The sequence below is a fragment of the Ranitomeya imitator genome, chromosome 1 (assembly GCF_032444005.1).
Source record: "Ranitomeya imitator isolate aRanImi1 chromosome 1, aRanImi1.pri, whole genome shotgun sequence".
NCBI lineage: Eukaryota > Metazoa > Chordata > Amphibia > Anura > Dendrobatidae > Ranitomeya > Ranitomeya imitator.
The window spans coordinates 385245501-385272165 of NC_091282.1; the positions used below are offsets into that span (position 1 = coordinate 385245501).

General features: G+C 48.8%; 1 protein-coding gene across 2 annotated transcripts in view; it reads right to left on the reverse strand.

The window, feature by feature from the left end:
- The window catches only part of ZNF367 (zinc finger protein 367), a 65415-nt gene extending 39118 nt beyond the window's left edge, over positions 1-26297 (reverse strand). The window contains exons 1-2 of one of the 2 annotated variants that reach the window (XM_069762071.1): positions 25825-26297; positions 10402-10552 (exon numbers count right to left, since the gene is read on the reverse strand). In XM_069762071.1, coding sequence (XP_069618172.1) covers positions 10402-10552; positions 25825-26148 — 475 coding nt within the window. In that variant the 5' untranslated portion in view covers positions 26149-26297. Of the gene's footprint in view, positions 1-10401; positions 10553-25803 lie in introns of both variants that reach the window. The other variant, XM_069762064.1, reaches the window with a different exon arrangement.
- Positions 26298-26665: the final 368 nt, after the last annotated feature.

Here is a 26665-nt window from a genome sequence, read left to right on the forward strand (position 1 = left end):
CAGCTGCCGAGACCAATGAGCGAATGAATATCCGGGATAGATAGATAGATAGATAGATAGATAGACGGAAGTGACCCTTAGACAATTACATAGTAGATACAGGAGGAGATGACATACAGGTATATACTATACACAGGAGGAGATGACCCGTATATACTATATAAGAGGAGATGACCGCAGGTATATACAGGAGGGATGACATACAGGTATATACTATATAAAGGAGATGACAAACAGGTATATAATATATACAGGAGGAGATGACATACAAGTATCTACTATATACAGGAGATGACACAGGTGTATACTATATATAAGGGAGATGACAAACATGTATATACTGAGGGGAAAATGAGAGGTGTGACGTGAATACATGTATATATACACACACATATTTTGTAAAATTTCCTCGGGAGGGGAAATATTACTGCTACAATTTTAGGCTATGTTCACACGTCAGGAATCTTTGCAGAAATTTCCTGACCCAGACCGGACTTTTTCCGCGTGCGTTTTTTGCAGATTTTAAAGCTTCCAATATCCTGACGAAATAAAGTAACATTTTACAGATGGTGCTGATGTAAAGCAGACTTGGTATTCATTAACTACCGCATTTTGTGTGGCATGACTGTCTGGATTAAAGGGATAAACAATTGAAAAATTGAAGATTGCTTAATTTTTAGAAATTTGTCAAATTTCGTATAAATACTCAGAAAACATGTCAACCTAAAATTTTCCATTACCGTAACATATAATGTGTCACGAAAACACAAATCTCAAAATATCTGGGATATGTTGAAACATTCCAGAGTTATTGCCACAAAGTCATATGTCAGATTTTAAAAATATGGCCTGGTCATTAAGGGGTTAAATCCAACAACCCGCAGTGTGTGCACACTTCGGAGCGGTGTTTTAGTGGTCTAGGATCCAGATACTGCACACATCAAAAACAAGTCAGCGCCTGTGATATATAAAAACTTTTATGAAAAGTGACAGTTACACCTTAAATATCCCCAAAAAGACCTCACCCGGGAAAGGAAAGCCCATACAAGCCTGTACATTAGTACAAATAATTAGGTACTAAATATCCAACTGGGGGTCTGAATGTAGGGGGGACAGGGCAGAAACTGAGAACAAGAATGAACTCTCATCGCCACACAATAAGAGAAAAAAGAATGGATCTACCTGTGGCAAAACATTTTTGTCTCCCCAATCATAACATTATGGACATGAAATTACTTGTATTAAAGGGAACCTGTCACCCCCAAAATTGAAGGTGAGCCAAGCCCACCAGCATCAGGGGCTTATTTACAGCATTCTGTAATGCTATAGATAAGTCACCGATATATCCTGAAAGATGAGAATAAGAGGTTATATTATACTCACCTGGGGGGCGGTCCGATGGATGTCGGTCCGGGGCCTCCCATCTTCATAGGATGACGTCCTCAACAGGGCAGACAAAGTACACCTGCGCAGGAGCCGCAGCATGAAGAAGAGGAAGTCATCGTAAGAAGATGGGAGGCCCCGGACCGGACCACGACACCCATCGGACCAGAACAGAACCAGGACCGCCCCTGAGTGTGTATAATCTAACCTCTTTTTCTCATCTTTCAGGATACATCGAGGGCTTATCTACAGCATTACAGAATGCTGTAGATAACTGCAGCGCCCCAGAGATCTTGTCGTTGCGTACGTCTGATGGCACTGAAGGGATTCTACTGACCAGGTATCACCAGCACACATTACACTTCACACTCCGGCCACTAGGGGGAGCAAAAGGCTTATTTATTGGGCTACTTCTCACATTGGTAAAACTAGGGTCGGACAGGAAGTTAGGCAGAACGAAGCCTGGGAGAGCTCCAGGGAGGACCTGTCAGAACTGGGAAATCTGGAAGGTACCTAGCGAAAGGACAGATTGTTACGGAACCGCGCCTGCACTACCTTTCGGCGGTATCCTAAGAAAGAGACACGAAGCGAAGGATATTGTGGAACAGTGAGAAACGAGATCAGCACAAAGGAGATCCAGTAGGAGTCGTGCCCCGAGAACGGCAACATCTTACTGAGGCGCATAGTCGGTGGCCAGAGCACTGAAGAAGTAACAGTCTCCACGCATTACTTCAAACAGCGGCAGGACAGTTAATTACAGGTTGGCTGTCTACCATACAACACCTAAGAAGGACATAGGAGGCAATCGTGGGAGAGGGGCGACACTAGGGTTCCAGAATAACTCCAGGCCTACCTGTCATAAAGGTGCGTCCTAGCCATAACATACCTGGGGGACGGAGAAGAGAAAGATCTAGAAAGAACGAGAACAGAAGTTGTGAGGACTACCCTGAATGCTCAGCAGGGAAGCACTACAACACACAGGCGCTAGTGGGAAGACACTGATTTCCACCTGCAAAGGGAACTCTGGATGTGCCTTCGGACCGGCCGGTCTCAGACAGCCCTGTTGACAGTGCCCTGGATTGAGGATCCTGAAACCTTCAGTAAAAGGTAAAGAAACTGAACCTTGTGTCCTCGTTATTCCTCGCACTGCGCACCATCACCGTTTATTGAACGCCCCTTAGCAGGGTCACGACCGGATCCAGCCACCGTGACAACCCCAGAACTGAGACAGAAAGGACCGGTACCGAGTAACCTGTGGCCCTGTGTCTGGGGGCGATCCATAACCCCTGATGTAGGTGGGCTTAGCTCACCTTCGATTTTGGGGGTGACAGGTTCCCTTTACATAGTAACATAGTAACATAGTTAGTAAGGCCGAAAAAAGACATTTGTCCATCCAGTTCAGCCTATATTCCATCATAATAAATCCCCAGATCTACGTCCTTCTACAGAACCTAATAATTGTATGATACAATATTGTTCTGCTCCAGGAAGACATCCAGGCCTCTCTTGAACCCCTCGACTGAGTTCGCCATCACCACCTCCTCAGGCAAGCAATTCCAGATTCTCACTGCCCTAACAGTAAAGAATCCTCTTCTATGTTGGTGGAAAAACCTTCTCTCCTCCAGACGCAAAGAATGCCCCCTTGTGCCCGTCACCTTCCTTGGTATAAACAGATCCTCAGCGAGATATTTGTATTGTCCCCTTATATACTTATACATGGTTATTAGATCGCCCCTCAGTCGTCTTTTTTCTAGACTAAATAATCCTAATTTCGCTAATCTATCTGGGTATTGTAGTTCTCCCATCCCCTTTATTAATTTTGTTGCCCTCCTTTGTACTCTCTCTAGTTCCATTATATCCTTCCTGAGCACCGGTGCCCAAAACTGGACACAGTACTCCATGTGCGGTCTAACTAGGGATTTGTACAGAGGCAGTATAATGCTCTCATCATGTGTATCCAGACCTCTTTTAATGCACCCCATGATCCTGTTTGCCTTGGCAGCTGCTGCCTGGCACTGGCTGCTCCAGGTAAGTTTATCATTAACTAGGATCCCCAAGTCCTTCTCCCTGTCAGATTTACCCAGTGGTTTCCCGTTCAGTGTGTAATGGTGATATTGATTCCCTCTTCCCATGTGTATAACCTTACATTTATCATTGTTAAACCTCATCTGCCACCTTTCAGCCCAAGTTTCCAACTTATCCAGATCCATCTGTAGCAGAATACTATCTTCTCTTGTATTAACTGCTTTACATAGTTTTGTATCATCTGCAAATATCGATATTTTACTGTGTAAACCTTCTACCAGATCATTAATGAATATGTTGAAGAGAACAGGTCCCAATACCGACCCCTGCGGTACCCCACTGGTCACAGCGACCCAGTTAGAGACTATACCATTTATAACCACCCTCTGCTTTCTATCACTAAGCCAGTTACTAACCCATTTACACACATTTTCCCCCAGACCAAGCATTCTCATTTTGTGTACCAACCTCTTGTGCGGCACGGTATCAAACGCTTTGGAAAAATCGAGATATACCACGTCCAATGACTCACCGTGGTCCAGTCTATAGCTTACCTCTTCATAAAAACTGATTAGATTGGTTTGACAGGAGCGATTTCTCATAAACCCATGCTGATATGGAGTTAAACAGTTATTCTCATTGAGATAATCCAGAATAACATCCCTCAGAAACCCTTCAAATATTTTACCAACAATAGAGGTTAGACTTACTGGCCTATAATTTCCAGGTTCACTTTTAGAGCCCTTTTTGAATATTGGCACCACATTTGCTATGCGCCAATCCTGCGGAACAGACCCTGTCGCTATAGAGTCACTAAAAATAAGAAATAATGGTTTATCTATTACATTACTTAGTTCTCTTAGTACTCGTGGGTGTATGCCATCCGGACCCGGAGATTTATCTATTTTAATCTTATTTAGCCGGTTTCGCACCTCTTCTTGGGTTAGATTGGTGACCCTTAATATAGGGTTTTCATTGTTTCTTGGGATTTCACCTAGCATTTCATTTTCCACCGTGAATACCGTGGAGAAGAAGGTGTTTAATATGTTAGCTTTTTCCTCGTCATCTACAACCATTCTTTCCTCACTATTTTTTAAGGGGCCTACATTTTCAGTTTTTATTCTTTTACTATTGATATAGTTGAAGAACAGTTTGGGATTAGTTTTACTCTCCTTAGCAATGTGCTTCTCTGTTTCCTTTTTGGCAGCTTTAATTAGTTTTTTAGATAAAGTATTTTTCTCCCTATAGTTTTTTAGAGCTTCAATGGTGCCATCCTGCTTTAGTAGTGCAAATGCTTTCTTTTTACTGTTAATTGCCTGTCGTACTTCTTTGTTTAGCCACATTGGGTTTTTCCTATTTCTAGTCCTTTTATTCCCACAAGGTATAAACCGCTTACACTGCCTATTTAGGATGTTCTTAAACATTTCCCATTTATTATCTGTATTCTCATTTCTGAGGATATTGTCCCAGTCTACCAGATTAAGGGCATCTCTAAGCTGTTCAAACTTTGCCTTCCTAAAGTTCAATGTTTTTGTGACTCCCTGACAAGTCCCCCTAGTGAAAGACAGGTGAAACTGCACAATATTGTGGTCGCTATTTCCTAAATGCCCAACCACCTGCAGATTTGTTATTCTGTCAGGTCTATTAGATAGTATTAGGTCTAAAAGTGCTGCTCCTCTGGTTGGATTCTGCACCAATTGTGAAAGATAATTTTTCTTGGTTATTAGCAGAAACCTGTTGCCTTTATGGGTTTCACAGGTTTCTGTTTCCCAGTTAATATCCGGGTAGTTAAAGTCCCCCATAACCAGGACCTCATTATGGGTTGCAGCTTCATCTATCTGCTTTAGAAGTAGACTTTCCATGGTTTCTGTTATATTTGGGGGTTTGTAACAGACCCCAATGAGAATTTTGTTACCATTTTTCCCTCCATGAATTTCAACCCATATGGACTCGACATCTTCATTCCCTTCGCTAATATCCTCCCTTAAAGTGGACTTTAGACAAGACTTTACATAGAGACAAACCCCTCCTCCTCTCCGATTTTTACGATCCTTTCTAAACAGACTGTAACCCTGTAAGTTAACTGCCCAGTCATAGCTTTCATCTAACCATGTCTCGGTTATTCCCACTATGTCAAAGTTACCTGTAGATATTTCTGCTTCTAGTTCTTCCATCTTGTTTGTCAGGCTTCTGGCGTTTGCGAGCATGCAGTTTAGAGGATTTTGTTTTGTTCCAATCTCCTCGCTGTGGATTGTTTTAGAAATGTTCTTACCTCCCTTCTGAGTATGTTTTCCTGGGTCGTCTTTGTTCGAGTCTAATGTTTTTCTTCCCGTCCCCTCTTCTTCTAGTTTAACGCCCTCCTGATGAGTGTAGCGAGTCTTCTGGCGAATGTGTGTTTCCCAGGTTTGTTGAGGTGTAGTCCGTCTCTGGCGAGGAGTCCATCATACCAGTAATTCACACCGTGGTCCAGGAATCCAAATCCTTGTTGTCTGCACCATCGTCTTAGCCAGTTGTTTGCATCAAGGATCCTGTTCCATCTCCTGGTGCCATGCCCGTCTACTGGAAGGATAGAAGAAAAAACTACCTGTGCATCCAGTTCCTTTACTTTCTTCCCCAACTCTTCAAAGTCCTTGCAGATTGTCGGTAGGTCCTTCCTTGCCGTGTCATTGGTGCCAACATGTATCAGAAGAAATGGGTGGACGTCCTTGGAGCTGAAGAGCTTTGGTATCCTATCGGTCACATCCTTGATCATCGCACCTGGAAGGCAGCATACTTCTCTTGCAGTTATGTCCGGTCTGCAGATGGCTGCTTCGGTGCCTCTCAGTAGTGAGTCTCCCACCACCACCACTCTTCGTTGCTTCTTGGCTGTACTTTTTGCTGTCACTTGTTGCTGTGTGCCCTTTTCTTTTTTGCTTGCTGGTATTGCTTCATCCTTAGGTGTGCCATCTTCATCCTCTACAAAGATTTGATATCGGTTCTTCAGTTGTGTGGTTGGTGATTTCTCCATGGTCTTCTTGCTTCTTTTGGTCACATGCTTCCACTCATCTGCTTTTAAAAGGTAACTTCAAATCTCAGAGAGACAGAAGAGTATGGGAATATAAGCTGATGATGACCTTTGATACTCAGTGCAGGAATGACTGTGTCCCATGGATTTAATGTCTTTACATCAACTAAGGAAATTTGCCCCTCAGACCATGTGGGGTCATTATAACAGAACCAGACCCCAAAACATTCCTTATCTATGAACTGGTCCAATATTTATGGACATAACTGGTTATCACTCACACAATGGAAACCCGAGTAGTCTCGAAAGCTTGCAATTTGTTACCATCTTTTCCGTTAGCCATTAAAAGATATCAACCACTGAGGACTCAATTCTAAATATTTTTCTATCCACTGGCTATCACGGTACCAAAATATATATCTTTTGTGTATCCTTATTTGTGGGAATACAGACCCTTGCATAACAGAATATCACATTTTACGATTAGGTGAAAGTTTACTTTCTTTTCCTCTCAGCAGGCTCTTGTCAAATTCAGTGCAGCACGAGCAGGTTATACAGCATAGAGCAGTGTTCCCCAACTCCGGTCCTCAAGAGCCACCAACCGGTCATGTTTTCAGGATTTCCTTAGTATTGCAAAGGTGATAATTGCATCACCTGGACAAGCAAGCATTCAATAATTTGTGCAATTCTAAGGAAATCCTGAAAACATGACCTGTTGGTGGCTCTTGAGGACCGGAGTTGGGGAACACTGGCATAGAGCATCCCGTGCACTGTCTAGGTAACAGGCCAGGTGAGATGCAGGTCGGCCGGCAACTCAGGCCACAAGCTGTATACTAAAAAATTAAATATTTCTCCATTCTTGAGAATTGAGAGGCATTTTATAAAGGGGTAAATTGAAAAGTTCCTTTTTTTAGTTAACGACATGCACCTTATATATACGGAACAAGTCGGAAGTGGGTGTATGGGGCAGGCTTGTGCAACGAGCCCGCCCCATACACGGCAACTGATGGCTGAGCATTAGAGTCGGGACATGCTGTTAACATTCGCGGGCGGAGCTCCACCTGTGACTGTTAACTGATTGAATGCTACTGTGAATCTCTGATAGCGGCATTTAACATGTCAATTCTTTGTGCGGATTCCGCAACGTTTTACACCTGTTCCATAATTGGGATCCGCAGGTGTGAAAACGCATGTGAAATCTGCACAAAAACCACGCTAAATCTGCAGGGAGGTTTACCTGCGGATTTTTAAGATTCTGTGCGGGAAAAATCAGCAACGTGTGCACATACCCTGACCCCTGTGCTTATCATTACGGTACTCTTGAAACCGGGATTCAAAGGAGACTGTAATTTCTGAAATATGTAGAAATGCTGTGGCATCGCTCTATATAGCACAAGCAATTGGACGATTGCATCTTCAAGCCCCCTAAGCGGGCTAACAAGAACAGTAAAAAGTTTGTGCTTTTTTTTTAAAGTTTAAAAATACGAAAATAAAAATACCTATAAAGTTCAAATTACCAAACCTTTCCCAATATTGAAAAGATATTATATTAACCCTAGTGACGGAGCCAAATTTTTGAAAATCTGACCAGTGTACCTTTATGTGGTAATAACTCTGCAACGCTTCAACAAATCCCAGTGATTTTGCGATAGTTTTTTCGTGACACATTATACTTTATGATAATGGTAAATTTAGGTCAATATGTTTTGTGTTTATTAATAAAAAATACCAAAAATTTGAGAAAAATATTAAAATATTGGCAACTTTCAAACTTTGAATGATTATCCCTTTAATCCAGATAGTCATACCACAGCAAACCATTAATAAATAACATTTCCCACATGTCAGCTTTACATCACCACCATTTGTAAAATGTTATTTTATTTTGTTAGCATTTTAGGAGGATTAAAAATGTAGCAGCAATTTTTCATTTTTTTTCAAGGAAAATTTACAAAATTTATTTTTTTAGGGACTTATCCATGTTTGAAGTGACTTTAGGGGTCTCATATTGGGAAACCCCCAAACGTGATACCATTTTAAAAATGGCACCCCCAGACATAATAAACTACCTGACTGCAGTTTTCAATAACTCTTCAGGTGCTTTACAGGAATTAATGCAAAGTGGCATGATAGGAATGAAAATGTGCATTTTTACCACCTAAATGTCTAACTTCTGAACAGATTACTACAGCCGACAGACTAAGGCCGCTATTTGGTCATGAATTGCCATTGCAAACATCATGACCACAAAATCATGATCTGAGGGCACCAATTTGGTTAAATAGGAAGCCCCCACACTGTTAACCATTTATAGTGATGTAGTCACTATTGACAGCAGCATCTAAGGGGTTAAACAGTTGTACGGTGCAAACACTGATCGTGGCTGATGCAGCAAGTTGTCAGCTATAGTGGACAGCCGACAGCTGCTGGATTGTCATCTGTATGGGGAGGCTATTCTCTTATATCTTAGGTCAGTTAAAAGACGTATTGGCTGTCATTAAGGGGTTAAACAAATTTACAAAATACACATAGTATCACTGCCTTCAAAAAAGTCCGATCAAAACAAAAACAATTAACCTGAAAAAAAAAAAATTCAAGAATGTGAAAATTACATTTTTTTTGTTGCCACAGTTCCACAAAAAAATACTGTAAAAGCAATCAAAAAGTGACATCTATCCCAACATGGTACTAATAAAAAAAAGTTGTCTTGCCCCGCGAAAAATAAGCCTTCATACAGCTCCATCAGAAAAAAAAATAAATAAAAATGTTACAGCCTCAGAAAATGGCGACCACTGCAAAAAATGTTTTATTTTTTCCAAAATTCAGATTTTTTTCCACCACTAAAATAATAAACAGACGCGTTGGGTATCACCGTAATCGTATTGAGCAGGAGAATCATATAGCATGCTCTTTTTAACCACAAAACACACAGTAACAATTCCCAAAAAAACAAAATGTTAGAATTTTTTTTTTTTTTTTTTTTCACGATTTCGCTACACTTGCGAGTTTTTCACCATTTTCGTATACACTATGATAAAATGAATGGCGTCATTCAAAAGTACACCTCGTCCCACCTAAAACAATGTCTATGTTGGCAGAAAAATAATAGTTATGGCTCTGGGAATAAGAGGAGGAAAAAACTAAAATGGGCTGTGAGCTGAATGGGTTATCAAGCCAGTTTTCAGTTGTAAACATACTGTTTACAGGAATACGTGAATTTAGATTGTGAGCCCCATCGGGGACAGCGAAGATATTGTGCGCAAACTGTAAAGCGCTGCGGAATGTGTTAGCGCTATATAAAAATAAAGATTAAGATTATTTATGAACTTAAGACAACTCCTTTAAGATTCCTTTACATGGGTGACCAAGGTACAACATGCTATGGCTCCAAGATGGCCACACGCAACCATCCGGAAACAGTGTGATTATGCCATACACTTCTAGTTTTGGCGGATGTTGGACAAAAAAAAGATATTACACCAGAGATCACACTTGTGTAGTCGGCCTGAAGCGTGCTCACTGCGATTAGTTTTTATGGCTACTGTTGGCAATCTTCTTGCACTAGGAATCAGTGCAGTCACATGTCCGTATGCCATCTATACCACTGCATGGACAGTGCAGGGCAGAGTAACTGCGAGGCGGCATGGCTCTAGCAGGGGCTAAAACTCTTAAGGGTAACGAAAGGTTCACATTTGACAGGCACTATAAATGACTGCAGGTCAGAAGGGGTCCTGGTCCAGAAAGCCCTTTTGCTTGCTCAATATGGATCCAAACAGTGCATATTTCCTGAGTGCACACACACAGGAGAGTACAGACGTAATAGAAAGCGTAGACTTTAGTTGCTAAGTGTAGGCAATTAGACTACATGGTTAAAGTTGGTTTTCGAAGTGTTGCATTACCAACTTAAGTGACACACGCAAGCACAGATTCAATACAGAATGCAAGTAATGTGCACTAGAAGCTAGGACAGATTGATGGAGAGTCCTCACCTGTATGCGTCCTTTTATGCGCCTGTAAAGACTTCTCACGTGGAAACACTCTGTTGCAAATATTGCACCGAATTCTGCTGGAAGAGTGCTCTCCCTCATTTATTAAGTCTCGAACCGTATCAGCCCTAGGTCGGCCACGTCTAATCCCATCCTAGAAGAGTAAAGCAAGGAGCAAGGTGTCTACAAACATTTACTGGATCAGATATGAACAGCTCAATTAAAACATTAAAGAATCTGTCAGCAGGATCCACCCTCCTAAGCCGTCTATATGGGTCATAAGAAGCTGAATAAAATGATAACCTGATATCTGTGATCTGATTTCTTCTCAGAGAAATACACATTTTACCATACATCACCACAGGGAGATTTTTTGTATCCATTAAAAAAAAAAAAAAAAAAAAAACTTTACCCCAAATGTCTAAGAAAATACCATAATATATGACAATAAAGGTGATATCAAGTGTAATAATCTTTATTTATGCCAACTGTGCCATAGTAGCAGTAAGGTTAACTAAATCGTTTTCTCTCCATCTGCGAAAATCAGTCCGATTATGGTGAGCACCATGTGTATGAAGAAAAAAATGGTAGTTACCTGCCGATAACGGTATTTCTCTGATCCCATGATGGCACCACGGAGAGAGGGTTCCGCCCCCAGGGACAGGAAACCTACAGATGAAAAAGGGCGTACCTCTCTCCCACATCAGTTGGATTACAGAGCCTTATACAGAACTTCAGCTGCAACTCAATATTTGTACAAATTAAACTTAACCTATTTAACTTAACAGAGGCACCGTGACTAAAACTAATTAGTAGTACATTATCAAGTGCACACCTGTGTGTGAAAAGGGAGGGAATATACGGGTGCCATCATGAGATCAGAGAAATACCGTTATCGGCAGGTAACTACCATTTTCTCTATCCCCATGATGGCACCACGGAGAGATTTGAATAGATAGAGCTATTAGGGAGGGACCACTGCCTCTAGAACCCTTCGCCCAAAGGTAGTATCAGAGGAGGTCAAGTCTAAGCGGTAATGCTTGAAAAATGTAGACTGGGAAGACCAAGTGGCCGCTCTACATCTGTTGTATTGAAGTGCCAGCTCTCTCCGCCCAGGATGATGCCACTGCTCTGGTCGAGTGAGCTTTTATGTTCTCTGGGATAGCTGTCCCACAGGATGAGTAGGATAGGGCGATGGCGTCTCTTATCCATCTTGCTAACGTGGCTTTCGATGCTTTTTGTCCTTTGCGTGGACCCTGGAAGCAGACAAACAGAGCCCTATCCTTCCTGCACTCCCTAGTGGCTGATATTGGACCAGACATCTTTTTACGTCTAGGGTATGCAGTGTTTTTTCCCCCTCATTTTTAGGGTTGGGACAAAAGGAGGGTAAAGAAATTTCTTGCGTTCTGTGAAACTGTGACGCTATTTTAGGGAGATAAGCCGGGTCAGTTTTTAGAATGACTCTGTCATCAAGTATCTGAGTAAAGGGCGGGCATGAAGATAACGCTTGTATATCGCTGACACGACGAGCTGAGGTTAGGGCCACTAGGAGTGTGGTTTTTAGAGATAAGATCTTTAAAGGAACTTCTGTCAGGGGCTCAAAGGGAGGTTTGGTTAGAGCGTTTAGTACGAGGTTTAGATCCCATGGGGGAGAGTTGTGGAGAGGAATAGGTCTGGACCTAGATGAGGCTTTAATAAATCGCATGACCCAACGATTTCTGGCCAGATCATAATTATACAGTGCTGCCAAGGCTGCTACCTGAACCTTCAGAGTGCTTGTAGCCAACCCTCTTTCCAGACCTTTCTGTAAAAATTCAAGGACTTTCCTTATGGGAACTTCCCCAGACGGGTCTGCCCCCGATACTGACATGAATTTTTTCCACACTTTCCCATATATTCTAGTGGTTACGGGTTTTCTACTTTGTAATAGAGTGGACACCAAGTTAGGAGAGAACCCTTTGTCCCTCAGCAACCTCCTTTCAAAAGCCACGCTGTCATGTGTAAATTTTTTACATTGGGGTGAAATACTGGACCCTGGGACAGAAGTTTCGGCGTGTCTGGTAGAACCCATGGACTTGATATGGACATTTTTCTTAGCCAAGAAAACCATATTCTGCGGGGCCAGAATGGCGCTATTAGTATCACTGTAGTCCCCTCCTCCCGAATTTTCCTCAGCACTAAGGGGATGAGTGACATTGGGGGGGAACGCATAGGCAAGGTGATAGTTCCAAGGAATTGTCAATGCGTCTAGAGCTACAGGGTTCCCCCGGGGATCGATTGAGCAGAATGTTTTTACTTTGCGGTTTTGACTGTTCGCGAATAGGTCTATTACTGGTAGGCCCCAGAGATTCACGATCTGATCGAAGACCGATTGGTTTAGCTCCCACTCTCCCTGCTTTAAGCATGTTCTGCTCAGGAAGTCTGCAGTTTGGTTTTCGGAGCCTTTTAACTGGAGAGCTGTCAAGGACTTTAGACTGTGTTCCGCTATGTGGAAGATGGATTGGGTTACCTCCATCAGAGCTCGACACCTGGTTCCCCCTTGGTGATTTAGATATGCAACCACTACCTGGTTGTCCGAAAAGACTTTTACATGATAACCGTGAAGGAGATATAGAAAGTGTGTTAGGGCCAGTTTTACCGCTAGCAGTTCTTTCATGTTGGAAGAGTCTAGCTCTTGACTTTTGTTCCAACTCCCCTGTGCCACTTGATCGCCTATATGTGCTCCCCAGCCCCAGGGGCTTGCATCCGTCGTTAGAATCTTCTCCGTCGGTAGCGCCCAAGGAACCCCTTTGGTTAGATTCCCTGGGTCTGCCCACCATGCTAGGGAGTGTATCGTGTTTGGAGAAATACTTAACTGCACGTCTAAATTTCCGTGCAGAGATATGCCTAAATTTAAAGTCTCCCATTGTAGATCCCGGGAATGAAGTTGTGCCCACTGAACTGCCGGAATGCAGGCAGTCATAAAGCCCAGGAGGGACATTGCTCTCCTCGGAGTGGTGACTGGGGATACCATCAGCTGTAACACTGCCTGTGTCATTTTTTGTACTTTCTCCTGAGGAAGATAGCATGTCTGCGTGATCGAGTCTAGGACTATCCCCAAGTACTCCTGTACCTGGATGGCACCATTTTGGACTTGGGTATGTTTAGCAGCCACCCTAGACTCGACAGAGAGGCTATGACCAGATTCAACTGTTGTTCGCAGTGTTGAAATGAGTTCCCTACCACGAGTAGGTCGTCTAAATAGGGAACTATTAAGATATTCTGTTCCCGTATGTGAGCCATTACCTCTGACATTATTTTTGTAAATACCCGAGGAGCGATAGCTATCCCGAAGGGGAGAGCCCGGAATTGGAAGTGTTTTACTTCCCCCTGGATATTTACTGCCAGTCTGAGATATTTTTGGTAATCTCTGTGGATGGGCACATGGTAATATGCGTCTCGTAAATCTAGAACAGTCATGAAACACAAAGGAAAGAGTATTCTCACGCAAGATTTTATTGTCTCCATTTTGAAATGTTGTATCTCCAGGAAACTGTTTAGTTTTTTGAGATTTATGATCGTTCTGTATGATCCGTCCGGTTTTTTTCGGAGGAAGAGAGGAGAATAGAACCCTGTGCCTCTTTCCTGGTATGGAACTTCTTGCAATACATCTTTCTGGACTAGGCTCAGAATCTCCTTTTGGAGAGCTGACTGTTCGAGTGATTGTTTTTGAGGCGTTACCATGAAGGAGTTGCCGGGAGGAACACGAAATTTGAATTTGAGGCCTTCTCGTATAATACCTAGAATCCAAGGACTGTCTGAAATTCTCTCCCAGGCTGGAAGAAACTCGGCTAGTCTCCCTCCGACCCGGGGAGTACCTTCATTGGGATTTTTTATTATCTGGAGGGGGGGGTTTGTTGAACAAGAAGCCCCTGTTTTTGTTTCTTCTGTCTTCCCATCCGTCTTTATTTCCTTTTGGAGGTCTTCTGCGCATGAACTTTCTGTTCCGAAAGGAGCGCCTATATGACTGGTTGGGGAACCCGGGAAAAGATTTCTTTTTATCTCCTGCTTTGTCAAGGATGTCGTCCAACGTTGACCCAAACAGGAATTCACCTTCGCAAGGTATTGAGCAAAGCTTGGTCTTTGTCTGCAGGTCCCCCGGCCAGCACTTTAGCCACAGGGCGCGTCTTGCGGCGTTTGAGAAAGAAGCCGACCTGGCTGATAATCTTGCTGAGTCCACCGAAGCGTCCGCCAGAAAAGCTGCTGCCCCTTTCATCATGGACACTGACTTTTGTATTGTTTCTCTTGGGACTTTCTCTTTTAGTTGCGAATCCAAATGTTCAAGCCATACCATTAGAGCACGGGCCGTGCAGGTGGCTGCGATGGCTGGCTTTAGTCCTCCTCCTGCCGCTTCCCAGGAGTTTTTTAAGAAGGTGTCTGCCTTTTTGTCCATTGGATCCTTTAGACTGCCCATGTCCTCGAAGGGCAGAGCGAACTTTTTAGAGGCCTTTGCTATGGCCACATCAAGTTTGGGTGCCTTGCTCCAGGATGAGCAGGCTGGGTCATCGAACGGGTACTTTCTCTTGGGGGTCAAGAGAACTTTTTTATCCGGTTTCTTCCATTCTTTCTTAATCAAAGAATGAATTTTCTCATTTATTGGAAATACTCTTCTTTTCTTTTGTTCTAGTCCGCTGAACATTATGTCCTGTGCTGTTCTTTTAGGGCGTTCGTCTATCAGACCCATAGTTGTTCTGATGGCCTTTACCAATGCGTCTGTCTCCTCGATGGGGAAGCAACTGCGTCCCCCCTCCGATGATAGTGAGGAGGTCTCGGATGTCGATGAATCATTAGAGTCAGATGTCTCGTTTTCTGATTCGTTTATACTGGACTCGGGAGACTTATGACCTGATCTATGTTTTTTCCTCGGAATTTTAATGCCTTTGAGGGCACTTTCCACTTGATTTTTTATTAGAGTTTTCAGGTCTGATGCGAACGGCGGAGATTCCTCCTGGATGGTTTTTTCTATGCAGGGCCCGCATAGCTTTTTTTCCCATGAGGAAGGAAGTTCTTCCGAACATATCGCACACACTTTGTGCTTTGATTTGCCTGTACATTTCCTTCCCTAGGAGAAAAAAGTAATCTCGTATTACATTATTACTTTCACGTAGATCACTCACCCCTTACGACTAAGATACCGTCTCTGGCCTCGGGACTGTATCCACTGGATTCGTCGCCAGCCGTGTATTTCCCCCAGAGACTCGGCTGCGTTGTGACCCTGAGCATCCGCTGCTGCTGCGTTGCTGGGATGAAGCGTTCCCCTTGCGCTGATGTTGTGAGCGCGGACGCAGTACTTCCTCAGGTGATGATTGTGCACATTCCTGTGCCTCTTGTGGTTCTTTACCGCTCATAACGGCTCCGCACTGCGTTTGCCAAAAGAGAGGGTTTTCCACGTTTCTTCTACCGAGGACGCTGCTTTTTAAACTTGCCGCCGGCAGAAGTGGTCATCTGCGCATGCGCGAGCGTCACTTCCGGTTCGCGGCACAGGCGTCCTATAGGGAAGATATTATTGGGGACGCCTGTGCGCGCGTTCTAACGTTCCGCCCGAGCCCGTACTTCCGGTTTGGGCGGCGGTTCAGCGGTGTGCGCGGCGCTTTGCCTCTAGCCTCCAGGCTCCTGATAATGGTAGCGTAGCCGCCGCTACCCCCACGCACCTATTAGCGGTGCAGAGGCTGTAATGGTGACCGCCGTCACCTGCCTCTTTCCTCCCCCTTTTTTTTTTTTCCTTGGGGAAGGCAAGCTCGATCCTCTTCACTGCCTTCCCCTGCAACACTCACCCGTAGGGCCCGCCGACCCCCGTGGTGGTGCCTCAGGGTCGGAGAAAAGGGGGGAGAAAACCGGCTGGACACAGCCGTGACAGGGCGCCCCCTGTCAGGAACAGACCGGCCAGCACCCTGGAATCCCACGAAGAATCTTCAGGTACGTCGCTGTAGGTTCCCCGTCAGGGACAGGAAACCAACTGATGTGGGAGAGAGGTACGCCCTTTTTCATCTGTAGGTTTCCTGTCCTTGGGGGCGGACCCCTCTCTCCGTGGTGCCATCATGGGGATAGAGGAAAAAAAAGGTTTCTCCACCCTCTCCATTATGCCAGTCTGAAAATCGGACCGCCATCCGAGTGCAGTCTGATTTATTTTTTCCAGAGTCCCACAGAGTTGGGCAAGTGCAATTCAATTCTTGGAAAGCAAATCGAACATGCTATTTTTTCTAGTACCACTGGGTCTGAGCAAAAAAAAAAAAAAAAAAATTGGACATGTGCACAGCCCCATAGTATAACATGGGTAAAGGTACCGTCACATTAAGCGACGCTGCAGCGATATAGACAACGATGCCGATCGCTGCAGCGTCGCTGTTTAGTCGTTGTGTGCCGAAGTCTTCGGGTAACCAGGGTAAACATCGGGTTACTAAGCGCAGGGCCGCGCTTAGTAACCCGATGTTTACCCTGGTTACCATTGTAAATGTAAAAAAAAAAAAAAAAAAAAAAAAAAAAACACACTACATACTTACATTCCGGTGTCTGTCACGTCCCCCGGCGTCAGCTTCCCTGCACTGTGTAAGCGCTGGCCGTAAAGCAGAGCGGTGACGTCACCGCTGTGCTCTGCTTTACGGCCAGCCGGCGCTGGCACAGGATGCAGGAGGAGTGCAGGGAAGCCGACGCCGGGGGACGCGACAGACACCGGAATGTAAGTATGTAGTGTTTTTTTTTTTTACATTTACAATGGTAACCAGGGTAAACATCGGGTTACTAAGCGCGGCCCTGCGCTTAGTAACCCGATGTTTACCCTGGTTACAAGTGAACACATCGCTGGATCGGCATCACACACGCCGATTCAGCGATGTCAGCAGGTGATCCAGCGACGAAATAAAGTTCTGGACTTTCAGCTCCGACCAGCAATGTCACAGCAGGATCCTAATCGCTGCTGCGTGTCAAACACAACGATATCGCTAGCCAGGACGCTGCAACGTGTGAAGGTACCTTAAGAGTATCAAAATGATCATCTACACGACCCCTTAGAGTAGAAATGCAAAGGCTCAATTGACACTCCATTTTTCTCCCCTTCTGTCAAAATCACATGTTAAAAAATCAAAAGTACATTTAAAGGAGCTGTCCACTACTATGACAACTCACCCTGAACGTTTACCCATCAAAATAAAAATACCTATAAATGCCTACGGTGTTGGCACTCACATTCCTGTGACTCACATGAGGTTATATTTCAAAAACCTGACCTGCACATCCAAACATAGACTAAGTGTGAACAGGTGCTGAACCTAGAGTCACCAACTCGTATATAGTTAAGTAAACAAGGCAGCACACTGCAGCGCTAAAACATGTAAACTTGAAAACACGAAATTTGAACCGCATTCCTGCACTAGAAATATGAAAAATGAGAGCGTTTATGGCATAAAAATGGCCAATTTTATGTGTACCTGGTAGCCCCGTTACGGCATCTCTCATACCAGGTCCTACACTTGCCTTACCTCGCTGAGAATAAACGTCTCCATCTGAATGGGTGCATGTGAAACCTCTTCTTAGACTAAAATTCTCTCTCTCTATGGAGGGGTATTGGACCTGCTGTAATTAAAACACCTGAAGCTAGGAGGCAGAGTGCACGATCAGAAGGCTAGAGAATACATTTCAAAAACCTGACCTGCACATCCAAACATAGACTAAGTGTGAACAGGTGCTGAACCTAGAGTCGCCAACTCGTATATAGTTAAGTAAATAAGGCAGCACACTGCAGCGCTAAAACATGCAAACTTGAAAACACAAAATTTGAACCGCATTACTGCACTAGAAATATGAAAAATGAGAGTGTTTATGGCATAAAAATGGCCAATTTTATGTGTACCTGGTAGCCCCTTTACGGCATCTCTCTTATACCAGGTCCTAAACTTGCCTTACCTCGCTGAGAATAAACGTCTCCATCTGAATGGGCACATGAGGTTATGTCACGTGACCCCTGCGCCCAATCAGCAACGGCATCACTGTCCCCGCGTTCAGACGTATGAGCAATAGAGATGAGTGAATTTGATCAGGTCAGGGCTTATTCGTAGGCACGTACCAGCATATGTCCGAAGGAAGGAACAGTGACGCAGCACTGACTGGCAGGGATCTTGAAGCAAAAATGCGCTGACACCAGAGGGGAGTATAAGTGATTTTATTTTAACGGGGGCAATCATTCAGGTTGAGAAGGGGTTGTCCTAATAGTAGACAACCCCTTTAATGGAAGGCTTACATTGCCAGGCAATTACTTATTGTACTTCTATAGAAGAGAAAAAATAAAAAAGCATACTTATCACTGAATGCCCCTCTATGGAACTGCACACTGATGCAATGCCATACAGTGAATAAGGCATAAACCACTTTGCAAAAAAGAGAGGCTAAAATAGCCACCATCCAGTGATTGGGGGTCTATGGATGACTATTACATATATTCTGAAAGCTTTCCAAACACACATGATGAGCAGACAACCCAAGCAACAGTGAAACAAATCTCAGTAAAGTCTCCAATCATCTATGAGTACGCCATCTAGTGTGCCAAAGTCTACATTACAACATGCTACAAAAATCCTGTTATTAAAGGGAACCTGTCACCAGTTTTGTCATATAACAAACTATGACCTTATTCGGCACATGTGCTGCAGTCCATAAATGCTTAATTAACCCGCCAATATAACCTGACAAACCTTTTTAGGTTCTCCAGTGCTGTATGGAAATCAGGTCGGTCCATTCTGCATGGTTTCAGGCCTCTCCGTCCCTCCCCCTGGCTGCTGCTCACCGTCCTCCTTTAATTGATGTGGATGACACCTTGCGTCATCCACAGCTCCGGGTGAAATCCTGCGCACAGAAATACTGACTCTCGTCTCTGCAGTACGCTTTGCCCTATGGCAAGTAGAGCAAAAAAAAAAAAAAGAGTGCATATGCATTCGAAGTAAGGCAAGGCATGGCGCACAGGCGCAAGATTTTGCCTGGCAATGTGGACGACGTTAAGCATCATCCACATTGATTAAAGGGAAGGATGGCGAGCAGCAGCATTCGGGGTGAGGGATGGAGAGGCCCGAAACCATGCCGAAAGGACTGCCCCGATTTCAATAGAGTGTGAGAGAATTTAAAGAAGTTTGGGGGGAATACAGGGGGGGGTTATATAAGCATTTACAAACTACAGCAAAAGTGCTGAATAAGGTCATAATTTTAGCTGTTATATGAGAAAACTGGTGACAGGTTTCCTTTAAAGAGAATCTATCACCAGGTTTTCACCAATCTGCAATCAGTATGATGTAGAGACAAAGCCCGTGACAATGGCCAATCTGCAGTGATAAATCAGCTCCACCAGAGACACAGATTAGCCAGTAGCACATAACACATAGTACTCTTGTGTTTCCAATACCTACACAATGAACAAAATGCCTAGAGGTCACAAATATATGCATCAGCCCGATTGTAGAGGTAGCAGATTGTAAAGTGGACTGTGGACCTGATCATTGAATGATTTCCCCGCCAAAGTATCAAAGAACATTCTAAATTTATGCAACTTCGTTAAAAGTCAATTGAGAAAACCAGAGTGGCTGCTCACAACCAGTCCTAAAACAAGTCGGTTTTTCGAATAAAACACCAAAAGAACAGATTTTGCCTAGCAACCGTTGATGGCATGACAAGCGTTAGATGAAGGTTTGAGATCCTGCTGGATACAACTCTGTTCAGTGTTTAGAAGACGATGCCGAGAAGTGCACATCAGCTCCTAAGGCTAGGTTCACATTTGCGTTGTGCAGTCCGTCTAGCGCATACGCTAACGGACTGTGTTAACGCAATGTCTAAAAAGGGATCGCGTTTAGCGATCGCGCTAGCGAGAACGGACCCAAAAACGCTGCAAGCAGCGTTCAAGGTCTGTCAGAAAATAACGGAACATCGCTAACGCACGCCAAAAATGGCATGCGTTAGGGATGCGTTACATACATTGCGGTCAATGGGTGCGCTAACAGATCCATTACATTGCGTTACATAACGGATTCAGTCAGCGGACACCCACTAACGCAATGTGAACCTAAGCAGACACAGAGGTGTCTACATCTCGGCAGTGGCCTCTACACATTAAATGGAGCCCTGCTGCTCATGACGCACTTCTGGGGGCAGCCGGAGCCAACAGCTGATTGACCCCCCCACTGATCTGATATTGATGATCAATCCGCAAAATAGGGAACCTTTATCCTGTTACAAAATGGAGCAGCAGGTTGAGTTCTCTATGGGGCTGCCGGAAGAAACACACGACAGTGCCTGGCAGCAGGTAGGCGCACTGCTTCACCATCTTACCAGGATAAACGTTCGCCACACTGACAATCCGTGCGGGTCCTAGCGCTCAGACCCTCAGCAGTCCGCAAGTTGTCACCTATCATTTTCACTTGACAACCCCTTTAATTGGTGACAAGTTGTTCTCTGGGATATAAAAATCACTTCTGTACGTAGTCAAAATTTAGGAAAATCTCAGACAACCAGTTTAAATGGAATCTGACACCAGGATTTTGCCACCAAATCTAAGAGCAGCATAAGGCAGAGACAGAGACCCTGATTCCAGCGATGTATCACTTACTGGCTGCTTGCAGATTTGATAAATTAAATATTTTGGCAGGAGATCATCGCTAGAAGGCCGGGGTCACACTTGTGAGTCTCTCGCATCAATACCCGGCAATCGGGACCGGAGCGAGCAGCTCCATGTATTTACAAGCAGCTGCACACTCCGGTCCAGAGTGCCGTCGGCAGTGTCGGGTATTGATGCGCGAGTTTCTCACATTGCACTTGCAAGCGTAAACCTGCTGCCATGCAGTCCTCCATATTCATGAACTCTGTATAACCCCATCCCCACCGACTGGCAGCTGTCTGCCTATGCAGTGTACACAGACAGCAGCCAATCAGCGGTGTGGGCAGGTTATAAACTCACGCCCCTGACACGGATCCGTTTATAGGGCGCTCATCCGTGTGCTGCCTGATTCCGTGTCGGACGGCACACGGACCCCTGGAGGGTCAGAGTAGACACGGGCGTCAGTGTGTGGCCCATGAAGCGCACACGGGGGTGACCGGAGCCTACACCTGAGGCGGCGACACACGTGTGACCGAGCCCCGCTCACCAGACACAGCAGCACGCACCCTCAGTGACGCCGAGCCCCGCTCACCAGACACACAGCAGCACGCACCCTCAGTGACGCCGAGCCCCGCTCACCAGACACACAGCAGCACGCACCCTCAGAGACGCCGAGCCCCGCTCACCAGACACACAGCAGCACGCACCCTCAGAGACGCCGAGCCCCGCTCACCAGACACACAGCAGCACGCACCCTCAGTGACGCCGAGCCCCGCTCACCAGACACACAGCAGCACGCACCCTCAGAGACGCCGAGCCCCGCTCACCAGACACACAGCAGCACGCACCTTCAGTGACGCCGAGCCCCGCTCACCAGACACACAGCAGCACGCGCCCTCAGTGACGCCGAGCCCCGCTCACCAGACACACAGCAGCACGCGCCCTCAGAGACGCCGAGCCCCGCTCACCAGACACACAGCAGCACGCGCCCTCAGTGACGCCGAGCCCCGCTCACCAGACACACAGCAGCACGCGCCCTCAGTGACGCCGAGCCCCGCTCACCAGACACACAGCAGCACGCGCCCTCAGTGACGCCGAGCCCCGCTCACCAGACACACAGCAGCACGCGCCCTCAGTGACGCCGAGCCCCGCTCACCAGACACAGCAGCACGCGCCCTCAGTGACGCCGAGCCCCGCTCACCAGACACACAGCAGCACGCGCCCTCAGTGACGCCGAGCCCCGCTCACCAGACACACAGCAGCACGCGCCCTCAGTGACGCCGAGCCCCGCTCACCAGACACACAGCAGCACGCGCCCTCAGTGACGCCGAGCCCCGCTCACCAGACACACAGCAGCACGCGCCCTCAGTGACGCCGAGCCCCGCTCACCAGACACACAGCAGCACGCGCCCTCAGTGACGCCGAGCCCCGCTCACCAGACACACAGCAGCACGCACCCTCAGTGACGCCGAGCCCCGCTCACCAGACACACAGCAGCACGCGCCCTCAGTGACGCCGAGCCCCGCTCACCAGACACACAGCAGCACGCGCCCTCAGTGACGCCGAGCCCCGCTCACCAGACACACAGCAGCACGCACCCTCAGTGACGCCGAGCCCCGCTCACCAGACACACAGCAGCACGCGCCCTCAGTGACGCCGAGCCCCGCTCACCAGACACACAGCAGCACGCACCCTCAGTGACGCCGAGCCCCGCTCACCAGACACACAGCAGCACGCACCCTCAGTGACGCCGAGCCCCGCTCACCAGACACACAGCAGCACGCGCCCTCAGTGACGCCGAGCCCCGCTCACCAGACACACAGCAGCACGCGCCCTCAGTGACGCCGAGCCCCGCTCACCAGACACACAGCAGCACGCACCCTCAGTGACGCCGAGCCCCGCTCACCAGACACACAGCAGCACGCACCCTCAGTGACGCCGAGCCCCGCTCACCAGACACACAGCAGCACGCGCCCTCAGTGACGCCGAGCCCCGCTCACCAGACACACAGCAGCACGCGCCCTCAGTGACGCCGAGCCCCGCTCACCAGACACACAGCAGCACGCACCCTCAGTGACGCCGAGCCCCGCTCACCAGACACACAGCAGCACGCACCCTCAGTGACGCCGAGCCCCGCTCACCAGACACACAGCAGCACGCGCCCTCAGTGACGCCGAGCCCCGCTCACCAGACACACAGCAGCACGCACCCTCAGAGACGCCGAGCCCCGCTCACCAGACACAGCAGCACGCACCCTCAGTGACGCCGAGCCCCGCTCACCAGACACACAGCAGCACGCACCCTCAGTGACGCCGAGCCCCGCTCACCAGACACAGCAGCACGCACCCTCAGTGACGCCGAGCCCCGCTCACCAGACACACAGCAGCACGCGCCCTCAGTGACGCCGAGCCCCGCTCACCAGACACACAGCAGCACGCGCCCTCAGTGACGCCGAGCCCCGCTCACCAGACACACAGCAGCACGCACCCTCAGTGACGCCGAGCCCCGCTCACCAGACACACAGCAGCACGCACCCTCAGTGACGCCGAGCCCCGCTCACCAGACACACAGCAGCACGCGCCCTCAGTGACGCCGAGCCCCGCTCACCAGACACACAGCAGCACGCGCCCTCAGTGACGCCGAGCCCCGCTCACCAGACACACAGCAGCACGCACCCTCAGTGACGCCGAGCCCCGCTCACCAGACACACAGCAGCACGCACCCTCAGTGACGCCGAGCCCCGCTCACCAGACACACAGCAGCACGCGCCCTCAGTGACGCCGAGCCCCGCTCACCAGACACACAGCAGCACGCACCCTCAGAGACGCCGAGCCCCGCTCACCAGACACACAGCAGCACGCACCCTCAGTGACGCCGAGCCCCGCTCACCAGACACACAGCAGCACGCACCCTCAGTGACGCCGAGCCCCGCTCACCAGACACACAGCAGCACGCACCCTCAGAGACGCCGAGCCCCGCTCACCAGACACACAGCAGCACGCACCCTCAGTGACGCCGAGCCCCGCTCACCAGACACAGCAGCACGCACCCTCAGTGACGCCGAGCCCCGCTCACCAGACACAGCAGCACGCACCCTCAGTGACGCCGAGCCCCGCTCACCAGACACAGCAGCACGCACCCTCAGTGACGCCGAGCCCCGCTCACCAGACACAGCAGCACGCACCCTCAGTGACGCCGAGCCCCGCTCACCAGACACACAGCAGCACGCGCCCTCAGTGACGCCGAGCCCCGCTCACCAGACACACAGCAGCACGCACCCTCAGAGACGCCGAGCCCCGCTCACCAGACACAGCAGCACGCACCCTCAGTGACGCCGAGCCCCGCTCACCAGACACACAGCAGCACGCGCCCTCAGTGACGCCGAGCCCCGCTCACCAGACACAGCAGCACGCACCCTCAGTGACGCCGAGCCCCGCTCACCAGACACACAGCAGCACGCGCCCTCAGTGACGCCGAGCCCCGCTCACCAGACACACAGCAGCACGCGCCCTCAGTGACGCCGAGCCCCGCTCACCAGACACACAGCAGCACGCGCCCTCAGTGACGCCGAGCCCCGCTCACCAGACACACAGCAGCACGCACCCTCAGAGACGCCGAGCCCCGCTCACCAGACACACAGCAGCACGCACCCTCAGTGACGCCGAGCCCCGCTCACCAGACACACAGCAGCACGCACCCTCAGTGACGCCGAGCCCCGCTCACCAGACACACAGCAGCACGCACCCTCAGAGACGCCGAGCCCCGCTCACCAGACACACAGCAGCACGCACCCTCAGAGACGCCGAGCCCCGCTCACCAGACACACAGCAGCACGCACCCTCAGAGACGCCGAGCCCCGCTCACCAGACACACAGCAGCACGCACCCTCAGTGACGCCGAGCCCCGCTCACCAGACACACAGCAGCACGCACCCTCAGTGACGCCGAGCCCCGCTCACCAGACACACAGCAGGACGCACCCTCAGAGACGCCGAGCCCCGCTCACCAGACACACAGCAGCACGCACCCTCAGAGACGCCGAGCCCCGCTCACCAGACACACAGCAGCACGCACCCTCAGAGACGCCGAGCCCCGCTCACCAGACACACAGCAGCACGCACCCTCAGTGACGCCGAGCCCCGCTCACCAGACACAGCAGCACGCACCCTCAGTGACGCCGAGCCCCACTCACCAGACACACAGCAGCACGCGCCCTCAGAGACGCCGAGCCCCGCTCACCAGACACACAGCAGCACGCACCCTCAGAGACGCCGAGCCCCGCTCACCAGACACACAGCAGCACGCACCCTCAGAGACGCCGAGCCCCGCTCACCAGACACACAGCAGCACGCACCCTCAGAGACGCCGAGCCCCGCTCACCAGACACACAGCAGCACGCACCCTCAGTGACGCCGAGCCCCGCTCACCAGACACACAGCAGCACGCACCCTCAGAGACGCCGAGCCCCGCTCACCAGACACAGCAGCACGCGCCCTCAGTGACGCCGAGCCCCACTCACCAGACACACAGCAGCACGCGCCCTCAGAGACGCCGAGCCCCGCTCACCAGACACAGCAGCACGCACCCTCAGAGACGCCGAGCCCCGCTCACCAGACACAGCAGCACGCACCCTCAGTGACGCCGAGCCCCGCTCACCAGACACACAGCAGCACGCACCCTCAGTGACGCCGAGCCCCGCTCACCAGACACACAGCAGCACGCACCCTCAGAGACGCCGAGCCCCGCTCACCAGACACACAGCAGCACGCACCCTCAGTGACGCCGAGCCCCGCTCACCAGACACACAGCAGCACGCACCCTCAGTGACGCGTCCTCTCCGGCGCCATTGCCGCCCTCGGCTGCTCCGCTCCGCACATCATGGCCGGGCTCCGGGGCAGGGGGTCCGGGACTCAGGGTGACGTTATGCGCGTTCTCCCCCCAGCGCCACGGATACACCATGAAGTCACTGAATCCGGGGCTGCTGGGGACCGGGCTGAGCTGAGCGGCTCCGGCACAAAAGGGCGGGCGGCGCGGCTTGAGCGGAGTGTGGGCGGAGGACGGAGATACCGCCTTGATCACGGACACCAGAACCCGGCGGGGGGGAGACGAGTCCTGAGATGCCGGGCACACATCAGACATCATGCTGTACACACGCTGCGGTTCCTTCTCTGCCCTCGGAGGACCGGCCCGAACTGCCCATCCGCCGGATTAGACGAGCGGCCGCTGTCACGGGGAGCAGACCCGGGGCTGATGGATGAGAGCAGGCGCTGCTCCGACCTTCGCTTCTCTTTTCCCGCGTTAGATTTCGCGCCTGACGAGAACCAATCATCTTTCATCTTCCAGGCGCGACCCCGAGTCCTTTAGGACGGGCGAAGCTGACAGCCAATAGCAGGTGACATGACACAACCATTGCTGAGTATCGAGCGAGTCCATTGGACGAGGATAACGTCACACAGTTCGCCACCCTGCGCTCTGGTTGGTGGTGGTGATGTGACAGTCTTTTCCCTCTGTTTTGACACATTCTCATCCTTCAATGAAGGCATACGTCACTGGTACACCGCCTAAAGCGTGTCAGCCAATGGGAGCATGGGAAGGGACAGTGGGCGGGAACACAGCTGTGACTGGCATTTGTAACCGCCAATAATAAGGACTTTCCAGC